This window comes from Pteropus medius, unplaced genomic scaffold, assembly GCF_902729225.1.
Source record: "Pteropus medius unplaced genomic scaffold, Ma_sr-lr_union100, whole genome shotgun sequence".
NCBI lineage: Eukaryota > Metazoa > Chordata > Mammalia > Chiroptera > Pteropodidae > Pteropus > Pteropus medius.
The window spans coordinates 3,881,324-3,908,197 of NW_024343733.1; the positions used below are offsets into that span (position 1 = coordinate 3,881,324).

A 26,874-nucleotide genomic window follows, 5' to 3' on the forward strand; every position below is an offset into this window, starting at 1 on the left:
CACTGGGCAGGTAGGTGGATCTGTGATGGGGGATGAAGATATAAGATAGACAAATGAATTGATGAGAAGATGGATGAATGGATGGATGGATGGATGGACGGATGGATGGATGGGTGGGTGGATGGGCGGTCACTGACTCCCAAAGGTTCAGCTCGCCCAGTCCTAGACAAGATGGTAAATGACCCAGCTAAGGATGAAATATATTATAATCATTTCGCAAACAAGAAAACTGAGAGCTAGAAAGGTCAAAGGCTTGTCTAAGGTCACACAGCAGTAGAAGAACTTGAATTCTTGGCTCCTTCCTCCTTTCCTGCCCTTTCCTTGTCTGACAGAGGTCCATCCCTCTTGATGTCATGTAAATGGCACCTGTTTTTCATCTCTAACTCTAAGCCCCAGGGATATGCTGAAAGCAGGAGGGAAGAAGGAGAGCTAAAAAGCAGGAGGGAGGCCAGAGAGAGCAGAGCTGCGGCAAACGGAAGGGCCGCATGGCCAGCTGAGAGAGTGTTTATTTGTAGGATAGAATAATAACGCGCTGGGCTGTCGCGCAGCATCTCCAGTTTTTAGAAACTGTCAAAAGCAGCCCTCGTTGCTCGGAGAGTGATCAGACCCAATTCACTGTGACGCTCTGACAGTCCTCAGTGGTCTACAAACGCTTCCACACAAGCCTGCTGAGAATCCTTTATCTGCACCTCGAAGTCCCAAAGGACTGTGCTAATAACCACCTGGAAGGGACTGGCCTCGGCTGGGAATTTCTGAAGATGGTGGTGACCCCTTCCTTGCCTTTGAAGGAGTTGATCTGTTCCCTGCTTGGCGCTCCTCTGGGCCTTTGAACACCTGGAAGAAAGGGAATCCTCTTTTGAAGAGGACTCGGAGATGAACCTTTTGATTAAAAGCAAGAGCAACTTCTCAGCCAGGAGACTCTCTGTGTCTGTCAAAGGAGAAGACAAGAAAGGCGGGAGAGGGAACCCTGCTTCTCATTACTCACTCACAGCATGAGGATGGCCACAGCCCCAGAGACCACTGAAGGGCTTGAGCCCCAAGAAGTGGAGACCGATTATGGGTCCCCTCAGTCGCAGTCCCAGCTTTAAACTTGGGTCACTGCCACCTGCCAATTCAACCAGAGCATTCTCTTCACCATCAAAGTGCTTACGTGGTGCAAATCTCAGCTCCACCATTACGAAAGCACAAGCCTCACCCGATAGATGGGAAAAGTCAAAGTGCTTAGAACAACTGGACATGAAGCCAATGCTTCATAAACTATTACTGCTTCTATTATTATATGATTTTTCAATTATCCCACATTACTCTAACCCTGGTCGCTTTATGAAGTTTTCAGTTTTGCCATTTCATCTTCTCTTCCTAGCCACCCAGGGAACGCTACACTGCTATCCCCATTTTACAGATGAGAGCATTGAAGCTCAGAGAGGGGAGGAGATTTGTCCAAGGTCATACAGCTAGCAAATGACAAGGCGACACCATTCATCCAAGACTCCTGACTCCAAATCCAATGTTCTTGATCTTGCAGCACAGAACAAGAGTCGTATTTATGTCACTTCCCTTGTAGCAGCTACTACAACAAATGCCAATAACTTTCACAGCACTTGATCTGTGCCAGGCTCTAGTCTCAGCACCTTATACATATGAACTCAGTCCTTACAACAATCCCATTTATGACCTCTTTTGTATAGATGCAGAAACGCTAAATGACTGTCAATACAAAAGAAAAACTCCTGTTGGCAAATGTGCACCAACACTTGACTATTCATAAGCAGGCAACTGGTAAACCAAACCTCTCCCCAGCTCAGACTCACACCAGCTGTGTGTCTTTAGACAAGTCACCCTATTTCCCTAAGTCCCAGGCTCCTCCCATGTACGATGAGGACAATTAAATGAAGCGATATCTGTAAAGTCCTTAGAACAGAACCCAACATGTAGTAGATGCTCAACAAACGTTCCACTTAATAAATATTCAGGGCCATCTCACGACAAAGCCCTCTTTCATATTAAAAGTGATTCAACTAAATGACCAACTTCCCTTCCTTATTTTCACAGGATAGTGATGGCTGAATATCAATGACTGGTTTTGAAAACAATTCTGCACGGCGCCCAGAGAGAATGTCTCTTTCCAGCCTTGGTGACTCCACACAGCCATTCTGATGAATTTCAGCTCTTTCCCGCTGGGAACTGTTTCTGGGAATAATCTTCCAACTGTGCCTCAGACCCCTCTGATGACCATCGCCAGCATCATCCTTTCCATTTGAAGAGCAATGAGCTCCATTCCCACCTGAACCTTAGCCTTATCCTGGAAACGCACATGTAGACACAGGTGGGGTTGTCAAATGTCACTGGGCAGGTAAATAGGGAAGTCGCAAAGAGGTATAAAGCACAGGCCACAGATGCACAAACTGTGAAGGGGGAAAGAGCTCCGAGGGACACTTTTCCAGTTGCATCTCGCCTGTCCTTTCAATACTAGCTTCTGAAACTGCTGACCACACCCCCTTTCTGAAACACTGTCTGCCCCAGCGTCCATGACAATGGTCTCTCCTGGTTTTCCTCTGAAGCTCAGACCCTCGTTCATCAGTCTTCCTTGAAGGAACACTTTGTCCTCTTCACACATTGTTTTTTTCGCTCCAGGGCCACTGGTTCTCAACCGGGGGTTCCCACCTACAGCATCACTTGCGCAGGCATTAAAAATGCAATTTCTCAGGTCGCCATCCAAGAAGCTACCGAATCAGAAACTCTGGGGGTGGGTGGAAGGTGGTAATCTGTGGTTTGCACAAGCCTTCTAGGGGATTCTGATGCATGGTCAAGTTTGAGAAGCTCTGCCCCAGCCCATCTCCCCAGGCCTATGATTCCTAAAATCTCATGGCACAGATGGCTCCCAGTTTTATATCCCTAATCTAGAAGTCATCTCTGAACAAGGAGGTATCTCGATACCCACTTAACATCGCCTCTTGGAAGATGCAGCAGCACTTCTTATACTCCACATGCCAACCCAACTCTTGATTTTGCTCCCTGAACCGGATGTAGTTCCTCGCGCTCTTTCTCAGTGAGTGTTAACCAGCGCGTAAGCCGCCTGGTCGCCCTTCCATTCCCCCACCCACCATCATATCCGATCCTTCCCTCCTCTCGTTCCTTCCTCCTGGGAGGCCAAATATTAACAGAACAATACAGCCCATGGGTAGGGGTGATTTCTGGGCTCTCAGACACGCAGCAAATAGAAAAAGTAAATGCAAAATTGTTTCTCTTTAAAGCAAACCTCTGTTTGGTTTCTGCAGTTCACCAAAAATCGATGCGTACCTACAGTGTGCCAGGTACCGTGCTTGGGTCTAAGGACACTGACAGTCTCGCTCTGTCTGTCCTCCCACCTCTCTCGTTCCCCTTTGTTCCTAAAACAAACTCTTATTTCACATTCGAAGATATATGCTCCCAATGCATATATTAATGTACCTATTGATTTTCCTGTTGCCAGTCATTACCAAGATTTATTAATCCCCATGGCTCGCCATTGATTGAGGAAAGCAGTATTCCCAGCGGTCAATCAATCCTGATAGACTCTATGACAAAGAGTCAATATCTATTTATTATTTGATTTATGGGCTTAATTATCTTAAACACGATCAGGCAGGGACAAGGCAGAAGTTGAGCAGTGTGTCCAGGCAACTGGAATCAGGTTGGGAATACATCAAACCCAACCCCAGGGCCGGTAAGCTCTTGGAGCAGTGAAAACACACTTGATCCTACAGTTCTCGCTCCCTGCCCACTCACGGGCCCTGGAGTCTGCTGCAAAGAGAGAGAGAGAGAGAAAGGGATAAATGCTAGGGTTTCAACTAGCCCGTGCTGTCAGCTCAACACGTCACAAGCCAGCCAAGTTTGGTGGTTCGGACGATGAAACTGACTGGAAGGTAGGTCTGTCTCAGTATTTCCGCCCAGGTTAATCAGATTGCAAGAAACCAGCTTTCACTGACAGCTTTGCCTCTCTCCATGAAGCCACTCACACGTTCCTGAACCTTTGTCTAACCACCGCCTGCCAGCAATGCCCAGGAAACCGTCTCTCTGGTTGCAGGAACACATGTTAGGGACCTGATGATGTTGCCCATACCTGCCTTCAAGACATGGGAGCGCAGCTGGCTATTTTTAGCTTGGGTAAAGAGTGAACATGTTTGAAAAACGTCTTGCTTTCCAAAAGAGGACCAGCTTGCTTTGCCCTTAGGGAGTCCGGCCACGTTATCTTTTAGAACGCAGGGCATTCGAACCTGCATTTGTTCCCACCAGTGTCTGATCAGGGCCACCACTAAGTGTCCACACCATTCTTGGAGGAGGTGAATACGGTAACCATCCCGATGCAAGCTCTTCTAAGAAAAGGGATTGCCCCCACAGTGGTCTTTCTAAAATGCAAACCAGACTGTATCGCTCCTCTGGTTAAATGGCTCGGTGGCTCCCACCTGCCTTTAGGAAAAAGTTCATATTCCTTAGCTCGGCTCACAAGGTCCTTTCAGATTATCTCCAGCTTCTTAGCTCCTGCTGTTCCCATATAGATACTATACGCCAGCTCACAAGTCCCCCACCAACCCCAAGTCTTCGCCCCTCTCACCTCTAGCCCTTTGCAAATGCTGTTCCCGCTATGAGGAACACCAATGCCTCCTTGTCATATGGCCAATTCCTTGGTTAGATAAGGGGCCGGCTCTGGGTCCCCACAGCCCCCACTATGATCCTATTGCAGAGATTATGGCACTGTTCGAGAATCATCCAGTTCCTGGTCTGTCTCCGAGCTCCACAGGGGCAGAGGCCATGCTTTTTTCTTTCCATTCTCAGCCCTACACCGAAGGACCTTACACGTGATGTGTATCTGGGGCAAATACCCTAAACCACTCGGCCTCTTTACTGTATTCATACAATTTATGTCCCATAATTGGCACCTTTTTCTCATTCATCACCATTAATTCTCCCATATCCTGCAGCCATTCCTCAACCAGTTTATGCTATATTTCGCTAGGTCCCACTCACTTCTCAGTGATTCTAAGTAAATAGCACCTTTCATTGTTGGCTGCTAGATATGCCTAGAGGAGCAGGCTGTGATAACGCATGTGAATATATTTTTGGAAATTGTTATCCACTTGTCCAACAAGTATTTAAGGAGGACCTAATATTTTAGAGGCTAGGGATACAGAAGTGAGTCCGTAGCTGAGGTCCTACTTTCTCGGGGCTTACGTTCTAAGGTGTGGAGAAGGGGATGTAGGGAACAGAGACAAGAAGCAAACGAACCAATCGAGGAACAGAAGAATTGTTTTCTGGTGAGAAGTACCCCAATGAGAATCAAGCACTGTGATATGACGGGAGAGACTGCTGGGTGGTGGGACCTACCATGGGTTGGCTTCGTGACTCCGTGTTCTTCTGTTTGCCTCTACTGCCCTGCCTGCTTCTTCTCAGTGCCCTGTGCAGGGTTACACTTCCCCACTAGGATGCTCCAGGCTTCATCCTCAGGTGACCCCCCCTCTTCCCCGGATAACCTCAGCTCCCATTGAAGCCCTCACAGCTTCAATCACCACTTCTACGCAGATGACTCACACTTGGTTATTTGCAGCCCCAACCTTTCATCTGACCTTGAGACCGGTATATCCAGCTCCCTACTCAACATTTCCTCCTGGATGGCTTGAAGCTTAAAGAGGTTAAGTGACTTAGCGAAGGTACAAGCCAGGAGCTGGGACACAAATCTGAGTAGTCCAACCACAGCCATCACCTCATATCATTTGATATTCTAATAAACACAAAACACCTGCTGTTTGTAGTGCCAAAAGCACCTAAGAGGAAATAAGCTACTTCTTGCTGCCATCACGATTGTTGTTGTTGGAATGTCATCATTATTACCATAGCAACTGGGAGATACAAGGTATCAAGCACCTCCAGTGATAAGAGGCATTAAGCTACAGACTTTCCATTTAAGATCTTTAATTCTTATCGTGACCTTGCAAGAGAAATAAATGTTATCCCTATTTTATAGATGAAGAAACTGAATCAGTGGCTTTTCTTCATATGTAGAGGGATCCAAGAGCAATGCTATATTTTGGGACCATCCTTATCTAACCAAGGAATTGGCCATATGACACATTTATGGATGCGCACAGCTATATTCATACATATAGCATTCAGTGAAAATAGGGAGTTGTACAATGGGGTTGCTGGATGAGTCCACCCTCAACGGGAAAATGTGTAACTGTATCTATTTTGCATCCATAAATGTGTGACAAAGAAGCGCTAGCTCTTCGCCAAAATCTCCATTATTTTGTTCCTGGGAATACAGTGAGTTATTTCTCAGCCTCCCTTGTGGTTAAGTGCGGTCAAGGGACTGTGCCAGTCCCTAACACAGGAGTGGAATGATGGGTACCACTACTAACATGCTTCATGGAAACCTCCCACAAGTTCCTCCATGCTCTTTCCTCTTTCCCCAGCTAGAAGCAGAGGACTCTGAATTCTAAGGATGGTCCCAAAATATAGCATTGCTCTTGGATCCTCTACATATGAAGAAAAGCCACCAACCACCCACAAACATCCATCTTGGACTAGTATGTCGCAGTCCAAGAAATGGACTTCTAATGTGTTAAGCCACTTAATGGTTTAAGGCTTATTTGTTACAGCAGCTACTGTTACCCTGACAGATACACACTGTAGGTTTGCATATACAGTATGCCTTTGCTTAACGTTGCTGATAGGTTCTTTGACTTTAAGCATAACAATGTTTACTGAAACCAATTTTACCATAGGCTAATTGAATATAAACAAGAGCTGAGTTCCCAGGCCATGTCACCAACATTAGAGCGAAATGACCTTGAACGAAACGTTATTTCAGGACCTGCTGTACACAGACGACTTCTAGAAGTATACGCACTGAAATGTGAGTGCAATTCTGTCTGGCTGGAGACATTATGGGTCAATTTTATTTTCTTCTTTTTCACTGATCTACATTTCTAATAACAAATGAATTATCGTTTGTGTCGTAAGACACAGAACTCATTTTTGAACTGATGACAAATGTCACACATGCTAATTTGGAGTCCTTGAGAGTCAAGTAAAGTGGCAGCCAGTGGCATAGTCTTCACCCATGCAAGTCCTCTTGCTGGTCATATGATCACTTGCCAACAGGCATATGCAATGTACATGAGATGATGCTAATAATAATAATGATAATGATGCAGTACATTTATAGCGCTTTCTTCACAAAAGTCCCAGGCGCTTTACATTCCAGCACAATTAAAGGCAGCCGCAGACAAAAAAACCTTTTCAGCTGTGCTTTATAAAGGGAAAGCAATTCAGCTTTTTGAACATAAAAGGAAGCCGATTCCATGAGATGACGGGGGTGGGGACAGAATCTTCATGTGCTCAGGCCCCCCAACTCTTGTATGTTATATTTAGCACAATTAAACCATCCTGAAGGAAAAGTAATCAGACAGCCCACAAGTACAGAGTTACAGGAAAAGCAAGTGGAGATCTTGTTCGGGCATCAAGTTACTGTCTTAGCTAAAGGCAGGGTTCTCCACTTGTCTGCCGGTCAAATATAGCCACTTGGCATTATTTTATTTGAAAGCCTGAAAAAATGGGAACTGTTTTGGAATTGGAAGTAAATAATCTATTAAACAGCTCCTGGTATTTACCAGATTTAAAATGCCGTGCAAATGAGGCCCTCGGGGATGTCATGACTGCTCCGGCCCTGGGAGACGAGTCGGGGCTGGATGTCTCGTGGTGCACGTGGGCGATACGGTCCATCTCGCGTGACTGCGAAATTGCATTTGGACTCAGGCACCCGGTGAAGGGAATGGGGACACTCGCCAAGTGAGAAATTTTAAAAAGTCTTCTTAGGACACTGGGGAAATCCTGTCCTTCCTTCTCTCTTCTAAGGTGCACAGCCCGGCCCTCTCTCTAAGAACGAGACGTTTACGTAACACCAAAAGTCCCGCTCCCTCCTTCCCATCCCTGGGGAAGCATCTCGATGAAGTTCACTGTATTCCCAAATGCAGAGAAACCATTCGGACATGTTTTCTGAAGCCACACACAGGTGGAGAGGCCGCACTGACATCCAGGACTCTCCAGAGTCCCATTTCCTCGGCTGTGTCCTTCGGTGCTGGGTCTGGTTGCTGCCGTCACTGCTCTTAAGTTTTGACACACTGAACCAACTAGCTGAGTGTGAGGGGAGGCAGCAGCCAGACCATCAGGGCACTTCCAGAGTGGGGTGAGCAGCTCCTGCTTAAAATCTTTCGCTGGCTTCCCACTGCATTAGGATGTTCTCTGTGCCTTTATCTGTACTTTTGAGGCCCTGCAGCCTCTTCCCTACCATCCTTCAACAACCCCTTGCCTTCTTCGGGTCCTCATGTGCCCATTTCCTTCCCACCTCAGGGCCTTTGCACCAGCTGTACGCCTACCTGGACTGCCTTTTCTCTGCCTCTTTGCATGGCTGGCTCCTTCTCATTAGGTCTCAGATCGAATGTCACCTCCTCTAAGACACCTCTTCTGAGCCCCTCCCCAACTAGTCCTGCCCTTCCAGTGCTCTGACACCTCCCCCCACCCGTTTGTAGCTTTCACAGCACTTAATGCAATGCTTTAATTATCCGACTTAATTGTCTGCTTAATTTGTTGTTGTCTGTCTCTTCTGTTGGAATGCCAAGCCCTGTATAAACCAGAGGAACTATGTTCTGAGTGCCTAACATGCAGCCAGGCCCTTGGCCAGGATTCGATAGAAGTTTGTGGAACGCACAGCAGTGAACTCACGTTAGCGCTGAAGCTAAGAGGTGACTCCCAGGCCCTGCTGGGTCTCATACTAAGACATTACAGACCCTTGCTCACTTTGGACTCAGTTGCTCACCTCTCAGTGCTGCCTGGCAGAAGCACTCAGTGAGGGGACAAGGAGGCTGCTGAGGTGTGCAGGATGCTCCCGGCAGCAGACAAGTAGGAAGTAGGCACAAGTTCCTTTAAAGCAGTGGGCTTGCGCTTGAGCATCCATCAGAATCTCCCAGAGGGCGTCTTAAAACACAGAGCTAGGCCCCACCCCCGGAGCTTCTGATTGGGTAGGGAGGGAATAATAATTTGCATTCTAGCCAAGTTCCCAGGTGATGCTAGACAGGGTTCTACACTATGAAGCACAGACTTAAATAATTTGGGGATTCTAGAAAAATATTTGGGGGTGGGGTGAGGGCTTCTAGGCCGCGGAAACTATGTGTGTGAGTTGATAATATTAATGAAATGAGTCTTTTGCCGGGGAAGTGAGAGTCAGAAAGCATGTGTTTTTGAGAAGACCATGGGAGAGAGGAGAGAATCGGTGTGTAATTTAGAGGTGTGTGTGTGTGTGTGTGTGTGTGCACGCGCGCGCACGTGTGTGTGTATGTGCACGTGTGTGTGTGTGCGCGCGTGCACGCTGGCCCCACAGGAATTCACAGGGCATTTCAGAAGTACGTAAACAGCAGAGAATCGAAGCTCCAAAATGAAACTCAGTTGAATAAACCAGTGGTTCTCAAACTGTGGCGAACTGAATCCTCTGGGAATTAATAAAAAAGACAGAGGCCTTGGCTTGTACGAACGGGATGGGGCCTAGGCCTTATTTTGATACTAAGGCCCCCAGGTGATCCTGCTGTGACCAAAGGTTGAGAACTCCCACGCTATGCTATTGCTCATGAGTTGTGTCCATTCCCCTTGACCTGGCCGAGGCAGCTGTGGCAAAGAAGGAACAGGCTGGATGAATATTCAGAGGTACATTGGCTCAAATCCAGATTCTGCTAGTTATTTGTTCTGTGGCCTGGGCAAGGGCTCCCTCTGCCTCTCTGACCTCAGTGTTCCCATCTATAGAGTGGGCACAGTGATTTAACAGGGGAACATGCCTGTGTCTGGCCTGAAGCAAAGCACTTGCCAAAGGTGGGTGGCATCTGTTGATGTTTTGGTTTATTTTGGGGGCTCTGCAGTTATCAACATTAAATAAATGCCTCTCAACCAGGAAATGGTTTCAGCAATGAGCTTTAGCTGTGCCTCTTCGGCTTCAAGAAAAAAAACCACGTGATAGAACCGCAGTCTCTGCCCAGCCCAAAGCTCCCTGTCTCCCTTTCCAGAGGGAGGGCTGGAGCAGAAACTAAGAAGGGCATTGGAACATTGTCACAAACTGTTTTGGGAAGAATGAGGCAGCTTCTCCCTCCCTCTTTCCCTCAAATTTAAAAAGAATCTAGCTGACTTTTATTATCTATTTTCTAGGGATAGACACAACTGAAATGAGACTATGAGAATTCACGGAAAATGTGTAACTGCAACTGTTTTGGATAAAGACAGAATAATCCCATAGAAAAGGTTCAAAGATTTTTAAAGAAGGGAATTGATGAATAGAAGGGTAATTGTGTCAGAATGGGTGGAAATTTGAAGCAGAAAATGATGGGATAAGGCTAAAATGTAGAAAGGGGACTGAAGCTGTTATCTTTGTCTACTAACGAAACCGAAGTCAGACGGAAAGTTAAGAAACGGGAAACTCGTCAAATCTCCATCACCAGGAGGAGGAGGGAACAAATTGTGGTGTATTCATGCCATGAACTGCTATTCAGCAACAGAAAGAAATGACTGCTGATACACACAACACTGCATGAATCTCAACGTGACGATGAGTAAAAAAAGCCAGACACAAAAGAATATATGCAGTATGATTTCATTTACATAAAGTTAAAAGAACAGGCAAAAAAAACTGATGGTGAAATAATTTAGAATGGTGGGTATGAGCGGGTATGGACTGGCTGGAAGGAGGCACACGGGGACTTTCTGGGGTTGCCTTGGGAATAGCAATATGGATATAAATTGAAAAGAAAAAAAAAAAAACCTCCCTTTGGGTCCGTAGCCTTTATTTTGGAAGTTTGCCAATTTTTGCCCTCAAAAGCTCCGGGGTCCTGCCCCTGCTGTGACTCCCTCATGGCCGCCTGACATCTCACGAGGCTTTTGGGTCCTACAACAGAGTCTCGGAGGGTCTCCCTGCTGCCTCATAGAGTCACGTGGGGAGGATGTGTACTGAGGCCTGGGCCCCATCTAGGCTAATTAAATTAGAGACTATAGGGAAATGGTTTTCAACTGGGGTGACTCTGCCCCCAGGGGACACTCGGCAGAAAACGTCTGAAGACATTTTTGGTTAACAGGACTAGAGACTTGGTACTACTGGAATCTAGGGGGTAGGGAGCAGGGATGCTGCTAAACATCCTACAGTGCACAGGACAGCCCCCTATAAACGAATGACCTGGCCCCAAATGTCACAGTGCCGAGGCTGAGAGACTGCTGTAGGCATCATGCTATTTTAATATTCCCCCCATGCCATCCAGGCTTGGGAGCTCTCCTCTTCCCAAATTGGCTCCTGCCAGTACCTTTACCCTCATCATCTACCCTTGTGCCCTCACCCACCATGTCCTGTCACCAGAGTCTTATCTTTGGTCCTTGCTGTTCATTCATACCCCTGGGCTTGTGCGTTTGCTGACCCCTCTGTCACGTGCGCCCAGCCCCACATCTGCACAGCAGGCTCCTAGGATCCAGGTCCCTACCCACATCTCCCTTCAGAGAGGCTGCCTGGACCCTCTCCCCACACACACCTACTTTAGTACTGGTGTCTCCCCCACCAGAATGACGGCACTCTGAGACAGGGTCCGTGTCTGTCTCGCTCACCGTTGTCTCCTAGCGACCAGCAAAGTGTCTGGAACTTAATAAGTTCGTTCTAAATATCTGAATGAATGAATGAATGAATGAATGAATGAATGAATAAGTATTGAGAGAGGATGGGATTTTTCGAGCTGCTGGAGATGAGGTGTATTGCTGGATACCTGTCCTCTTGTACTGGCCTCGCTCTCCTCTCGGCTTCCACAGCCATAATACGGCTGCACGGGTTCAGTGGGGTCAGGCTGCCCCATACGAGGCCCTCTCAGAGACATCGATTTCCGAATTTTGCTTTGTCTTTGTCTCCATGGCACCAAACTAAGGTAGCTTGGCCTGTGCTCTTTTCACCAGATAAATAACGAATTATCTCCCACTGAGATCCTAATTATTTTGTAATTCTGCCTGGTCTATTTTCCTCAGAAAACTCCCATGTTTCCGCTTCCTTTGGCATTGGCTGGACACAGCTGGCATCGATGCTGGGCACACCCTGATGATATTCCCTGGGGCATGATTCCCGAAGGTGAGTTGAATGAGAATGGGCAGGGAAGCTTGGTGAAAAGGCTTCGCCTAAAAAGAGACTTGACTCATTGGGCCTAGGGTCATGTGGTAGGCTGAAAACGCCCCCCCAAAGAGATCCAAACCCTAATTCCTGCAAACCGTGAATGTTATCTTCCATTGCAAAAGGGTCTTTGTAGATGTGATTAATTAAGCATCTTGAAATGGGAGCTGACCCTGGGTTACCTGGTTGGGTCCTAAATGCAATCACAAGTATCTTTATAAAAGGGAGAAGGTATCTTCCAAAGAAGGAGAGTTTACTGCAGAAGAAGGCCATATGATAATGGAAACAAGATGCTAAACCGATGGCTTTGAAGATGGGAAAAAAGGCCACCAGCAAAGGAATGCAAGGAATGCAGCTCTAGAAGCTAGAAAAGGCAACAGATGGTCCTCTCCAGCCTCCAGAAAGAAACACAGCTCTGACCTGATTTTAGCCCCGTGAGATCCACTCTAGACTTCTGACCCCCAGAATTCTAAGAGAATAAATGCATGTCATTTTAAACCACCAAGTTTATGTTAACTTGTTATGACAGCTTTAGAAAACTAACAGAGGTAGCACCCAGGAATCTGCATTTTAGTGACCTTCGACCTTTTGCTGGCTCTGATCCATGCGGACCATACTTTAGGAAGCACTACTCCAGAGATGTTTCAGTCTGCTTCCCAAGTGCAGCCATTCTAAGAGAACTAAAGAATTTTGTTAGAGTTGGAAGGACCTTGCAACAAACATCTTGCTTCTACCTGCTCATTTTACAGATGGGAAAACTGAGGCCAAGGAAACTGCAGCCAGGTAGAAGGATGAGACATGCTTTCATTCAACTCTGTCCCTATTGGGTTTTGAATTCCATTTGGAGTTTTTAAAATGAGCTATTATGCAGGCTGTCAATAGCTTTGCTATCTCATAATGACCCAATCGTGAAACGATTTAGCAATCCTGCTAATTGCATTTGGGGATACAGCAGTTGGGTAACTAGTTGGTGATTACTCATTCCCCAAGAGCCATACATATTGCAATACAAGGAAGCTAATCTTAGAAATACTTGTTAACTTCGATGATAATTACTAAGTAATTGGCTAGAACATGCCATTGTGAATTTACCCGGAATATGCCAGGTAATTATCTGGTCTTATGTTCCCTGTAAAATAAAAATCCAGGGTCCGAAAATTGTTCCAGTTGGTTGGCTATCATCCAACCATCGACCTCTGCCAGCCAATTGTGTGAATGTAAGTGATTAATCAAATTACTCAAATATTTGGTTTCAAAATGAACGTTCAGATAAGAAACCTGGATAACCAACAAGTAGATGATGCTAAATGGGAGACAGGGGTACACGCAGCCCCCTCAAGATAAATATATAATGAAACAATAACGTGGAATAAATGCCACTTCTTTGGGGCTCATCTGGCTTCTTCACGCAAAATACTAAACACTTCAGAGACCAATTACAGGCCCCAAAGCTGCAGAGCCTTTATCGTGGTGCCAGGAAAAGGCTTTGCTATTTGTGAAATCTGCAGGCAGTTATGGTGCTTGGGGAGGGGGCTCAGAATTTTGCACATAATAGAAAAAGGCCACAAACACAGCTGGCTTGCAGGATGAGTGACACATTTTCATAATGACCACTCATTTTTCAAAGATGGCTGCTAACTGAATCCAGCCACTTCCTATTAGCCAGCCCTTGGGAAAGGGGTGAGAGAGGCCTTGGGTTAACAGGATTTCACTGATAACACTGAAAAAGTCGGAGGGCAGGAGGCAAAAGGTTCTTTAAAAAGGCCAGCCAAAGAAAAAGAGATGATGGATTTCAAATTTCTAATTTAGGGATATAAAAAAGAAGGGTGAGGAGCCAGCCAGAAGGTGAGGAGCTGGCCAGAGAGAAAGTTGGGGGAACAGACTAAAGAGCGCTGGGCAGAAGGCCAGTGGTGGGGAAAAGACCGCCTTCCGACCAGACTTATGCACCCCAAGTAAAGGGCTTCTGACTACCTGCTAATGAAGATGGTGCATACTGGATAAGATGGGGAACAAGAAAAGAAGCTAGGGTTTAGTGCCGGTAGATTGTAAAAATGGCCACAGATTGTTCCTTTCCTTTCACCCGTGCCCTTGCAACATGACATTGAAAATCCACTCATCCAGAGGAAGAGTCTGTTTCTCCATGCCTTGAATGGAGGTTAATCACATGATTTGCTTTGGCCAATGGACATTAGCCAATGCAACACAAACAGAGATAGGAAAGGCACTTGTCCATTAGGGTTTGATCTCTTGCTGCACTTGGAACACTGAGACCACCATGGGAAGGAGCCCAAGCTAGCCTGTAGAGGGATGAGAGGCCACGTGGAAGAGAACTGAGGCACCTCAGCTGACAGTCTGCCAACCCAGAGACACATGAGTAAGGGCATCCAAGACTGACCAGCCCCCATTCGGACCTGTCAGCTGACCACAGACACATCCAAGAGCCCCCCTACCGAGCCTGGCTCAGTGCAGAACTGTCCACAGAATAGAGAGAACCTACAAAGTACTTTGTACTTTGTAGTTTGTTACTCAGCAAAAGCTTACTGATACACTCACGTAATCAGAACAGATCAGCCCTTGAATTACCTGGATGGATTATTTGAGAGCCACTTCTGTTGCAGAGTTGAGAATCACTATTTTTACCCTGATTTAAGGAGAGTTGAAGGGCCATGCCTAGATCTCCAATCCTTTACATGCATTTGGATTTGATATGTGGGTTCCAGTCAACCCACCATTTGCATAATCAATGGTGACAGACGATAACACACCTTCTACCAATTGCTAAAGTCTTATAAACGGACTCAAGAGGCTTTGTATCACAAGGGAGATGAAAGACACACCAGCTCTTCACTGAGCCCACAGGTCCCACTATGGCACCTGCCAAGATGCGAGGCTTGTGTATTTGGGATCTTATTGCTTGAGTTGAGTATGGGAAGAAGAAGGCTCCTAGATGACCCTTGGCATCACAGGCCATACTCAGAATGCCACTGCTGTGGCCAGTCCTAATGTGACAAGGGAGCAAAGGCCAGAGTTTAAAAACACACCAAAGGACTGTTCCACAACTGTTCCCTAACACCAACGCTATCTGTTCCCAACGCCCCACATCACTGGGCAAGGTGAAGGAACAAGTCCGAGAAAGTTCCTATCCTCAGACATTTTCTTAATGTCCATTCTCTACTAACTTTCCCTTCTGTGCAGCTATAGATCACAGACCCCAGACATTTAAAACAACAATGGTAATGCCCTGCAAACACGCTCTGCTGCCTTAATGAAAAACAGAATAACAGTCATCAGAATCTTAGTCTAGGGGTTGGCAAACTAGGGTCTGTGGGCCAAATCCAGCCCATTGCCTGGTTTTTCAAATAAAGTTTTATTGGCACACAGTCACGTACATCATTTACATCTTGTCTGTGGCTGTGTTCACACTACAGGAGCAGAGTTGAATAGCTGCTACAGCAACTGTATGGCCCGCAAAACTGAAAATATTTACTACTGGTACCTTTACAGAAAAAGTTTGCAGACCCCTGATTTAGTCTACTCCACTCAGTTTACATATGGAGAATGTGTGTCTCGGAGATGTGGTTTCGCAAATACTTGAAGCACAGCAGGGCCCAGAACCAATTTTCTGGCTCCCCACATAGTGCTCTCTCCATGGCACTGCTCTGCCAAAGAGTTTTAGCCTTAAGAGTATTTTCTGGAGTCGCAAATCCTAAAACCACACAAACCGTGAACGGTCGAGCTAGGGACGCTCTAGTCATTAGAATGTTGTGTTAACCAGAACCCCCACTTCTCAACTCTGCTGGAAGCAGAGCTTTGGGGACCCACGCATGGGGAGCCCAGACGGGACTGACCTGGTGATGATGGCCAGGTGGGGCGGGCTCATGCAGGCGCCCATGAAGAGCACCACGTTCTCGTGCCGTGTCTGCCTGTAGGCCATCACCTCCCGCTTGAAGGCCTTTAGCTGTTCCTCATTATCCCTCTCGATGTCAATCAGCCGGATGGCCACCTCCCCGTGCCAGCGGCCGTGGTACACCTGCCCGAAGCGGCCCTTTCCGATGAGCTCGCCGATCTCCAGCTGCTCAAAGGGGATGTCCCACTCCTGCAGGAAGATGCTGGTCTGACTGGCCTTGCGTGGAAAGCTCCGGGCCGAGAGGAGGGAAAGGTTCATTTCCTCCAAGTCGTCCTCTGACTCCTCGGCCTCATCGTGGCCCTCTTCATTCTGTGGCCGGAAGCGGGACAGAGGTCAGAGCTGGTTCTGCACTCGCCCACCTTCCCACGAGGTCCTCCTGGGTCCCCGTTGTGCATGTGAGGGTCTGGACACGTCTCCAGGGGCATCTTCAGCTTGGTGTGTACATGTATTTCCTGATTTGCCTACATACATCTATTTGTCTAGAATCATATACAATGAAGGATCCGAAAGGGACATCATGAGAATTCAACTCCCTTGTGCTAAGGGGGAAACTGAGGCTCAGAGAGGAGAAATGCGAGGGGGACCACTCATTCTGGTTTGCTAGGTCTTTCCTGGGTTTGGTACAGGAAGTCCCATGCCTTGGTACAGGGAACTCCTCAAGCCAAGTGAGCTGGAATCTGGCCTCAGTAAGTTCTGGGTAAGTCACTTTACTTCTCTGAGCCCCGCTTTCGTCATCACGGAGAGGGGCTAATAAAATCTACCCCTGGGGGTGGCATGAAGTTTTCAATGAGATAAGAGTCCGTTAAGTTCTTTGCACAGACCTGACCACCTACAGGAAATGTGGACTAAAATGCCTGTAAACATGCAGATAGATTCCTGGGCCGCACCCAGATCTACAGAATCCGAATATAATCAGGCCAGGGCCAGGAATCTGCACTTTCATCCTGCACGCCCACGAGAGTCAGGTACGCTTAGGCGTGACCACCACAATAGTTAAAGGCTCAAACTCTAGGGACCCAGCTTCCCAGCGTGGGGTCTGGGGGTGCCTGGGGCTGGGGGTGCCCTGCCCCTTAAGTTCTTTTACTGGAATGTGGAAGTGGCCGATGCCTGAGCCAGTGGGGACTCCCAGGGGTGTGGGGCCTGACTAGATAGCCTGACGGGGTAGCCCCTTGGCTGGATGCAGGTCTTCGTAACCCCAAACCTGAGTGAGCTGTCCCCAGTGGCACACTAAGGAGAACTGACACAGGAAATACCAGCTTCTCCCAGAATCATTTTTCATGTACCACCGTAGAGTCAGAAAAATATATGATTTTTCTCCGGCAACCCTGATTCTATTCCTTTCGAGGGGTCAGGCCTCCATGGTGCTCACGCTGGACACTGCGTTTCTTCCTCCAGAGGCTCTGGCAGGTAGGAAGAAGCCCCAGAACATTCTCAACACCCCACCAAGCCCAGTGTGTCTGAGGCCCTCGCCTCCTCCCATGCATTCTTAGAAGGCAGTGGGGCACATCCACCTGGGGGTTTATCCAGCCTTGAACTGGTTTTCCAACTAAGAATGCAAATCGCTCACCAATTTCCGCACAATTAGCTTTTCCGTGACACACATCATATAATGGCCCATTAGGTTCATTGCCGGGAGGGCCCACCCTTTGTTAGTTGTCCCAGAGTTAGAACATCCATCATTCAGAGCCCCTGCACCTCCCACCTGCCCCGAGCCTTCTGCGTCACCAAAGATATCACTTGGCTTTGTCGCTTTCTACGCAGCCCCTGGAAAAAGTTGCTCCTTCGCTCTCCAATTCTCACCTCTGAGGTTGGCTCCACTTCAATTTGAAGTAATGGATTTCCTTCCAAGCTTTAATGAGAAAAATAAATTAATAAATAAATAAATAAATAAATAAATAAATTGAATGAATGAATGAATGAATGTGACCCTTGGGTGCAAAGGTGGGTCCGCGTGTTGAGTTTAGCCCTGTGTGAAGGGTCCCAAAATGAGAAGCGTTCACCCCCAAGCCTTTATCTCGAATTTCATTTCCACGCTTGTGTCTGAAATAATCTATCACTTCGTCATAAAGGAGCAGTGTGCAAGGACATTGTTTTAAATAGATTTTCCAGGCCATTCATTTTTCTTTATGGCTTTGGCTCCCACTAATCTAGCAGCTTCCTTATACACTGGCCTAAAGGCCATGATTGAAAGAATCCTCGGAGTTCTATGTGGTCCCTAGGAAAGAATTAATCGGATCTCTAAAGTCCACTCAAAATCTGGATCTTTTGTTTGCTCATTCATTCATTCATTCATTCGGTTAGAATTATGTGCCAGGAATAGTGCTAGAGGAATGCAGAGTTGAAACTGGCCTGGCTTCTGACTTTGAGGAATATTACGTTATTACTGAAAGAAGTAAAGTATGCGGATAGTGTGCAGAAAGGCCACACGCTAGGCAGGAATTGAATAAATGGAGTGAGATGGAAGTTCCCAGGAGAGAGGATCACTGGATGTATTTGATAGTTCGCAGTGTTCCAGCTGGACCTTGCTGATCACACTGAATCAGGAAGTATGGAATGAGAATGAGGAGGGAGAAGCGAGACTGTATTTGACTAAAAGATGCAGGAGAGTGTGAGTGTGTGTGTGTGTGTGATGCATTCATGAGCTCATGAACTGCAGCTGTATCCTATGTATGCTGGGTGCGGCACTAGGGGCCGTGTGTGTGTGTGTGTGTGTGTGTGAGAGTTCTGAGTATGTGTATGGAGTACTGGGGGTGCATCACAGGATGTGCTCTAGGCAGGAGTTGTTCTGTGCACGTGAGTTGTGTGTACATGCCGGGGATGTGACGTATGTTGATGGTGTCATTGCGTGTGTCCTGGGGATGAGAGGGGAGTGTTGGAGTGCATGGCACGTGATGGGGATGTGGGGCAAGACGTGTGTTACAGGATTTGGGGGGGATATATTTTAGAGTAGAGGATGTGGATGTATTTATGGAATGAACCGGAACTGATGGGAGGAAGGAATCACAATGGATACCACACTCCTATTTTCCCAGCTTAGCAGGTTCCCCCTACCTCCCTTTGTGGGGGCCTCCCCTATCCTGATCCTCAAACCCCAGGAAGCTGCTGACCCTGCAGAAAGAGTCAATCCACTTACTGGAGGGACTCCTGGTAAGAGGGAGTCTGAAAGACTACAAATACTAAAAGAAGGAGAAAGGAGGTTGGTCACAAACTGGTATTTGCCATCATATTAACCAGTGATTTACAATACAGGCTGGGAAGGCAGAATGAAACCACAGTGACAACTACTATACTGGGAACTTGATGCCCTGGGGGACACTTGGGTGGAACAATGCAGCTGGAGTCCCTCTTCACACCTACAAAACGGGAGCCTTCCTCTGCTTGCACTGAGGCATCATTACAGCAGCCAAGGCTATTATTTCCCTCCTGCACAGAGTTAGTTCCCATCACTCCATACATATTTAAGCAGATCGCGAGCAGTTATTAACTGTTTTTTGCTGGCACTCCCTGACTGTCAGTTAATAACCTGGAGCTTGTCTTGTACAAACTGTGGAATTGGTTTATGTGCAGAAATGATCGGAGCAACATGTCAGCACAATATCCCCTGGCAAATTGCTGCTCCTTTGATTTCAGAGATGTACCACTTGGGTCTTTAACAAAGTCTATAACGTGGGTCAGACGGGATGGAGCAGCTAGCGGAGTCAGAAGAAACACCAAGTAGGCAAAAATGTGAGTTAGGAAACCAGTCAAATCGAAATTAGGTCCTGAGTGTGCCCCTAGACCTCGGTCACAACCAAAGAAGGAAGGTGATTTCACTTTGGCTGCATAAGCAATAAACCACCTGGAAAGAGGGTCTCTATCCTACAGGTGCTAAAGATGCCACACACAAACATGTTCCCTGTGGTGTTGTTTACAACAGTGAAATATTGGGAAGATGGAAGATCTGGCAATAGGGAAATGGTTAAGGAAATTATTCCACATTGGTATGATATTTTAACCGCCATTACAAACAATATGTACGTAGAGTCTGGAATAATACGAAAAATATGATTATAGCAATAAGGGGAAAAAGAGCAGCGTGGAAACGGTGTGTGTCGTGGATCACAAGTCTGTAAAGTATGAACGGAAAGAGACACATCTAAGAGTGGTGTGAATACACGATTGTTTTTCCTTTCTTTTTTAGAGTACAGTCCACAGTTTCCAAAATTAGATTATATTCTTTCCATAATGGTATAAGCCAGAGGCCAGCGAACTTGTTCTGTAAAGGGACTGAGAGTATTTTACACTTTGTGGGCCATATGGCCTCTGTTGCGATGACTTAACTCTGCTGTTGTCGTTTGAAAGCCAGACAGTATGTTGTCAACAAATGGGCATGACTGTGTTCCAATAAAACTTTATTTATAAAAACATGCAGCAAGTTGGATTTGTCCCATCGGCTGTAATTTGCTGATCCCTGGTATAAACCTAACTCAAACACGTTTTAAAAGGGGAGCAATGACATAGCATTAATGCTCTTCCATTAAGGTCTAGGTATTGCCTGGGGCACGTTGTCTTTCTGATCGTGGGAGAGTCGGGGTGTCTAAGGAAATGGTCTGGCCCCTGCTAATTACACGTGACACATAGGGCCAGGGACATAAGGCGGAGCTGACTGGTCGGGGCCGGCACTGTCTTTCTCGGCCTGGGCTGTCACACTCTCCCTCTCTTTGCCTCAGACATTCCGTATGTCTCTCTGTCCCCTACGTCTTCTCCCCCAAACTCCCAACCCATCAGTTCCAGGAAGAGGAAGAAAGAGGACGGGGAGCCTGAGGGGACTGAAGGGCCAGGGCGGGGCAAGCGGGTCTCAGCTCCACTTACATTGGATTCGAGGTCACTGGATGCAGGATGACCTGGGGTGCCCGGGTCGGCGTCTCCGGCACTGGCACCACATCTGCGAGCCAGAGATTAGGCAGACAGAACACAAAGGTGGAGTCCACAACCACCCCAAAGCCCAATTCCTGGAAGATGCTGGTAGCTAATAAGTTCTTACCAGATCCTGGGGGCCTGGGGCCGGCCAATCCCCTCTCTTCCTTCCTGGACCACCTGAACTTACCTGCTTAGATCCACCAGTGTTCTAGATGACATCCTGACTAAAATTTCCTACAGTTACCTAGGGGGCCGCCAGAACCCCAAAGCGTCTGGCCTGAAGCACCCACTGGTCATCTCCGAATCCTTCTCACTCCTGAATTCCCTTCGGAATGGCGAGGCCACTCAGCTTCACGTCTCCCAGGGCCCAACTCAAGCCGCTCTCCCCAGCTCTCCCCAGCTCTCCTCAGCCACGTGGCTCTGGGTTGCCCCTCCCCTCGCCCACCCTTCCTCTGCAGACCTCTGTGGGGCCTTGTTGGTGTCGTGGTGCCCTTGAGACTTGCCATGCTTTCCTTCTCCAATCCCAGGCCCAGCCATTATCCTAGGGTCTGGCGATCCCGGTACACTGCCCTCTTGGAGTTTGGGGTGATGCTGGGGTCGACAGTCGCCTCTGTCCACCCCGGCCACTCCCGCGCATCAGCGGGCTTGCTCACAGGAGGCTCACCTGGGAAGATGAACTGCTGCTTATATTTGTAGTAGTGGGACGCTGGGGAGAGAAAGAAAGACCAGAGTGAGTGCCTCCCTGGAGCTCCCCCTCCTGGTACCCAGTGAGGCTCCCACAGCCACCACGTGGGTGCTCTGCCCACCCTCCAGGGTTTCCAGACTCCTGCAGACACCCTGGACTCCAAAGGACTGAGAACATGTGTAAAGAAACCAGAACTCTAAACATGTAAGCCAACCCTTCCATTCGATACTCCCTGAAAACAGAGCACCCCAACTCACAGAGTCATCCTGAGCTCAATCCCCCTTTTTTAGGCAAATGCATAAGAACACACACAGAAAACGTCTGTAGAGCCGTAATCTCAAATATTAACTTTTTTCCCCTTTTGGAAGGGATGACAGTGGCTTAAAAAAAAAAAAAAAGCTTTATGAGTTTCCTGTGTTTTCCAAATTCTCTGCATTGAGCATTGTATTAGTTTTCTTGTTGCTGCTGTAACAAATTACCGCAAACTTGGGGGCTTAACACAGTACAGATTTATTCTCTTACTGTTCTGGAGGTCAGAATCTGAAATAAGGCCTAACGGGCTAACATCGAGGTGTCAGCAGGGCTGGTTCTTTCTGGAAACTTAAAGGAGGACCCGCTCCTTCCTTTTCCAGATGTTAGCGCTGCCTGCCTCTGTAGGCTCCCAGCCCCATCACTCCAGTCTCTGCTCCTGTCTTCACACGGCCTTCTACTGTCTTTGACCTTCTTGCCTCCCTCATCTAAGGAGCCTCGTGATTACATTTAGAGTCCACCCGGCTCATCCAGGATAATCCTCCTACCTCAAGATCCTTAATTTAGTCACAGCTGCCAAGTTCCTTTGGCCATATAAAGTAACGGATCCTGAGATTAGAATGTGGTCATCTTTGAGGGACCATTATTCTGCCTACCAGAATGGATTAATCTCTGTATTTAGGGAAAAATATATACAAGACATTTCTTCAACTTCACTGCTGATTCTCCCACAATTCATTTCACTTCCGGTCCACTCTTCCAGGCCAGTTCTTCCAGACAATCCTCAGGTTTTTGATGTTACCACTTACTCCAGTGGGGTGGAGGGCCTGGAGCAGGGGGACAAGCGGGATCAGGGGCAATGGACAGGTCACACAGAGCTTTATATCCCCAAGTAAAAGCAGTGAGCAGGGATGGGGTCAGATATGAGTCTGAGCTGGTGAAGATACTTCCAGAAACTATTTTGTTCATTCGGAGACGAGTCACAACTGACAGCTGGCTCACCAAGAATCAGCACAGTGTTTCTGAGCCTGAGGTCTAGAAGCTGATCCTGCAAGGGTGAATCCTTGCTCTTGCTTTGGCTGCTTGTCAGAGCTTGGGTGACTGTCGCCAACCTCAGTTTCCACACGTACACAATGAGAATAAGGATAGTCTCTCCCTTACCGGGCCAAAGTCATCATTACGTGAGATAAGAATGCATAGTAAGTGTGGCCTAAGTATTGTAAGCTCTCTTACTAACAGACGAGAATGAGTTTTAATTAAGAGACAATCAGATAGTTTCAAAGGGCTAAGTCATTAGCTGCCTCCGAGGCTGGGACTGATTATTACACTCCCCCAGGATGGAGAGCGAGTCGTGGCATCTCAGGATCCCTGGCAAGCACCTGGTTTGGTGCCTTGTACGGTGGGTGTGCAACTAGCGTTCGTTGAATTAATCAGCTCTCTCTCAGCATAGCAGGTCCCACCTCTCCCAGGCTGCTGGAATCCAAATGGATGCGCTTTTGATTTGGGAAAACGAGGTGACTCAAGGAGGGAAGCAACTCATTCCAGGTCACAGAGCGAAGCTTTAAGAGGGAAGCAGCCTCCGTGATTTCTGGGGCCTTTCTTCTGTTCGGTAACCTAGGTTTGTCTCACTGCACGCAGACATTTTGTTGTCAACAAGGGGCTAAAATTAAAAGGAGGAAAACTAGCCGGGACTCTCAAGAGGCTTAGCTGATCTCTTCCCTCCCGGGCTGGAACGGGGGATTCAGTGTCTGCAGAAAAGGTTAGCTGGCAGTTACAGTCCGTTGAGGAGGCAGGGCTGGGCAACGGAGAGCGAGCCCTGCTCCGAGAAGGGACAGGTGTCAGGCAATGGGACACCCACAAATGCCTGCGTGCACAGAGTCAACCCCCTCCTCGACCCTGCCCTGTGCCAGAGCACAGCTGTTCCCGATGACTGAGAGGGAAGGAGTGGCTGGGAGAGGGTGGGACATCACTCTGAGCCCTGTTCTTGCTGATGACAGACACCAGGGAGAAGCAGCTCCAAGGGGCAGCAGATGCACCCAAGTGGCTCCTGGCTCTCTGGCAAGAAGAGGACTCTGGGACTGGGAGGCTTCCTATGACCAGAGGTCAGAGAGAGCAGGAGGCCGCTTTAAAGGCACTTCCACTCTGGAGCCCCGACTCCCTACCTACGGCCTCCCCAGAGAGCAGCCTGAGGGGGTTTCTGAAAGAAAAGATCTAGAAGGAAGAGGAATCAAGTCATCCCCTACCTCAACCTTTCAATTGCCTCCCATTGTGTCTCCAAATTTAAATTCCTGCCACATCCTACGAGGCCCAGCCATGCCTCACCCCTGCAGCTCCAGAATCTCACCTGCTGCCATTTTCTCTTGATTACGGCACTCAGGCCAGTGGGACAGGTTTTCAGCTCTTCCCTGTGGCGGGGCCTTGCACGTGCTCCCCTCTCTCTGCCTGGGCAACTCCACTGCATTTTCACGACTCGAGCTGCCTCTGTCCTATCAACTTAAACTTGTTCTCTTCTTGAATTTGCTCATAGCACCGTTCTTTCCCTTCGAAGCCCTTACCGCAATTTATAATTCCATTTTCATGTGTATGTTTGTTGGGTTAACACCTGTCTGTCCCACTAAGCTATAAACTCCATGAGAACAGAGACTGTGATCGGCAGAATAATGCCCCCTCCAGGTCCACAGCTTAATCCTTGGAAAGTGTGACTACATTACTTTGCATGGCAAAAGGGATTTTGCAGATGTGACTAATTTAAGAATCTGAGGCGGGGAGATTATCCTGGATTCTCTGGGTGGGTCCTAAATGCAATCACAATGGTCCTTATAAGACAGAGGCAGGAGGATCAGAGGCAGAGAGTCAGAATAGGAGGTGTAATAACAGAAGCAGAGGCTGGAGTAGCATGGGGCCACGAGCCAGGGAATGTTAGCGGCCACCAGAAACTGAGAAAAGGCAAGAATACAGATTCTTCTCTAGAACCTCCAGAGGAAACCAGACCTGCTGACACCTTGGTTTTCAGCCTAGTGAAATGGATTTGGACTTGTGAGCTCCGTAAGTATAAGATAACGAATTTGTGCTGTTTGACACCACTAAGCTTGTGGTGACTTGTTGCAGCGGCAACAGGAAGCTCATACAAGGCATGTCTGGTTTGTGGACCGCTCCGTACACAGTGCCTCGTACAGCACCTGCTACATAGTAGATGTTCATTAAACACGTGTTAAGGAAGTCGATGGATAAATGTAGTTTAAGGGCCAGGAGACAATTCGAAGAAGAAGGAAAAAACGGCAGCCCTGGGCAGTGCGTGAACCTCAAGTTGGACTTTGTGAGCTAGAAAAACCTTCAGGGTCCTGTCTCCCACCTACATCCTTTCAGGGGTGAGTAAGCTGAAGTCAGAGGTCACAAGGCAGGGACACGACCGAGCTAGATATTGAATCCAGAACTCCAGCCTGCTCATTCGGAGCCCCATCCTGACATCCGGAGTAGGACTCAGAACGCAGCCCTGCTCGGGCGTGTAGCCTGAGCTGCTGGGCACAGGTCCCCCTGCCGATTTCAAGGGATTTAGCTCATAAGACAACTGCCAGCTCCGGAGCACGAGGTGCCCTCAGTGACTCAGACTTAGGTGGAGACACTGGGCTGCTGCTAACCAAACAACAGAGTCTCTAAGAGTCACGTTTACCTCTCAGAGCCTCAGTTTCCTCCTCTGTAAAATGGAGCTGATAATACTCACCTCCTGGCAACTCCAAAGATCAAGGAAGGCGAAATGTGGCGATTGCCCTACAGATGGCAAATCTTAATCCACATGCCTTCGACTCGCTGCCTTCAAGCATGGACAGGCCCCAAAACGGCCCTGGCCCGAACCCGACACCCCCCTCGGCTCCCCAGACACGGAGGTACCTGGCAGGTTGAAGCTCTTCTGCTGCCTCGTGCCCTGTGGGGAAGGGTGCAGGGGGGAAGGAGGCGTGGCGCTGGGAGGGAGGGGCGGTGCTGGCGAGGAGGGCGTGGAGGACGTCGTGGACGAGGGATTGCTGCTGGAGTCTGGCTGGTAAGGGACAGGGATGTGGTCCTGCAGAAAGAAAGCAGGGCAGGGGGCAGGGGACAGAGACGCAGCAGTGAGAGAGAGCTGAGCGGGAAGAGACTCCACTCTGGCATCCTCAGTCCTCCCTTCCTCAGCCCCCAGATCCTTCCCAAGTCCTGCCTCCTTCGTCATCCCCACCAGGTCGCATCCAGCTGTGGAAGGAACAGTGTCTGGAGTCAAATACCCATCCACGGTCTGGACCCCAGCGTGAAGGGTTACCACGTAATGAAAGCCATGTAGGTGACAGCCACACTCCCTGGGCCTCTTTGATTTTGGAAAGCCCCACGCTGAGGTGCCCAGAGCACTCTTCCCATCCTAACACCTCTCCTCCCGAGTGTTTATTAAAGAATCAACAGCCTGACAGCTCAAGAGAGAGCATGAGAGAAGCCTTCAGCACCCTCCCTCACATCTCGGTTGGAACCAGCGCTGTCTCTCCGGCCCCTGAACCTGCTCTAAATCCAAAGATGAGGGTGGAATCCACATGTGTACCCTCAGAATGGCCCCGGTGGGGTTGAGTTCAGGAGCTGTGTAGTGGGTTAAATAGTGTCCCCCAAGAGACAATGTCCACCTAGAACCTCAGAATGAGACCCTATTTGAAGAAGGTGTTTGCAGATATAATTAAGGTCAGGCTCTTGAAATGAGATCATCCTGGATTAGGATGGGCCCTAAATCCAATGTCGAGTGTCCTTATAGGAAACAGAAACGGACAGGCGTACACGGAGGAAAACGCTGTGTGAAGACGGAAGTAGACGTCAGACTGACGTTTCTGCAAGCCGAGGAACCCCAAGGATTGCTGGAGCCACCAAAGGTCAGGAGAGAGGCATGGAAAAGATCCTCCCTGAGCCTCTGAGAGG

The 26,874-nt window shown here is 48.1% G+C and overlaps 1 protein-coding gene across 1 annotated transcript in view; it reads right to left on the bottom strand.

The window, feature by feature from the left end:
• Positions 1 to 26,874, bottom strand: part of KSR2 (kinase suppressor of ras 2) — a 332,915-nt gene that overhangs the window by 32,581 nt on the left and 273,460 nt on the right. Inside the window, exons 10-14 of the mRNA XM_039868258.1 lie at positions 25,840 to 26,008; positions 21,682 to 21,723; positions 20,970 to 21,042; positions 17,919 to 17,967; positions 16,060 to 16,427 (exon numbers count right to left, since the gene is read on the bottom strand). Coding sequence (XP_039724192.1) covers positions 16,060 to 16,427; positions 17,919 to 17,967; positions 20,970 to 21,042; positions 21,682 to 21,723; positions 25,840 to 26,008 — 701 coding nt within the window. The remainder of the gene's footprint in view (positions 1 to 16,059; positions 16,428 to 17,918; positions 17,968 to 20,969; positions 21,043 to 21,681; positions 21,724 to 25,839; positions 26,009 to 26,874) is intronic.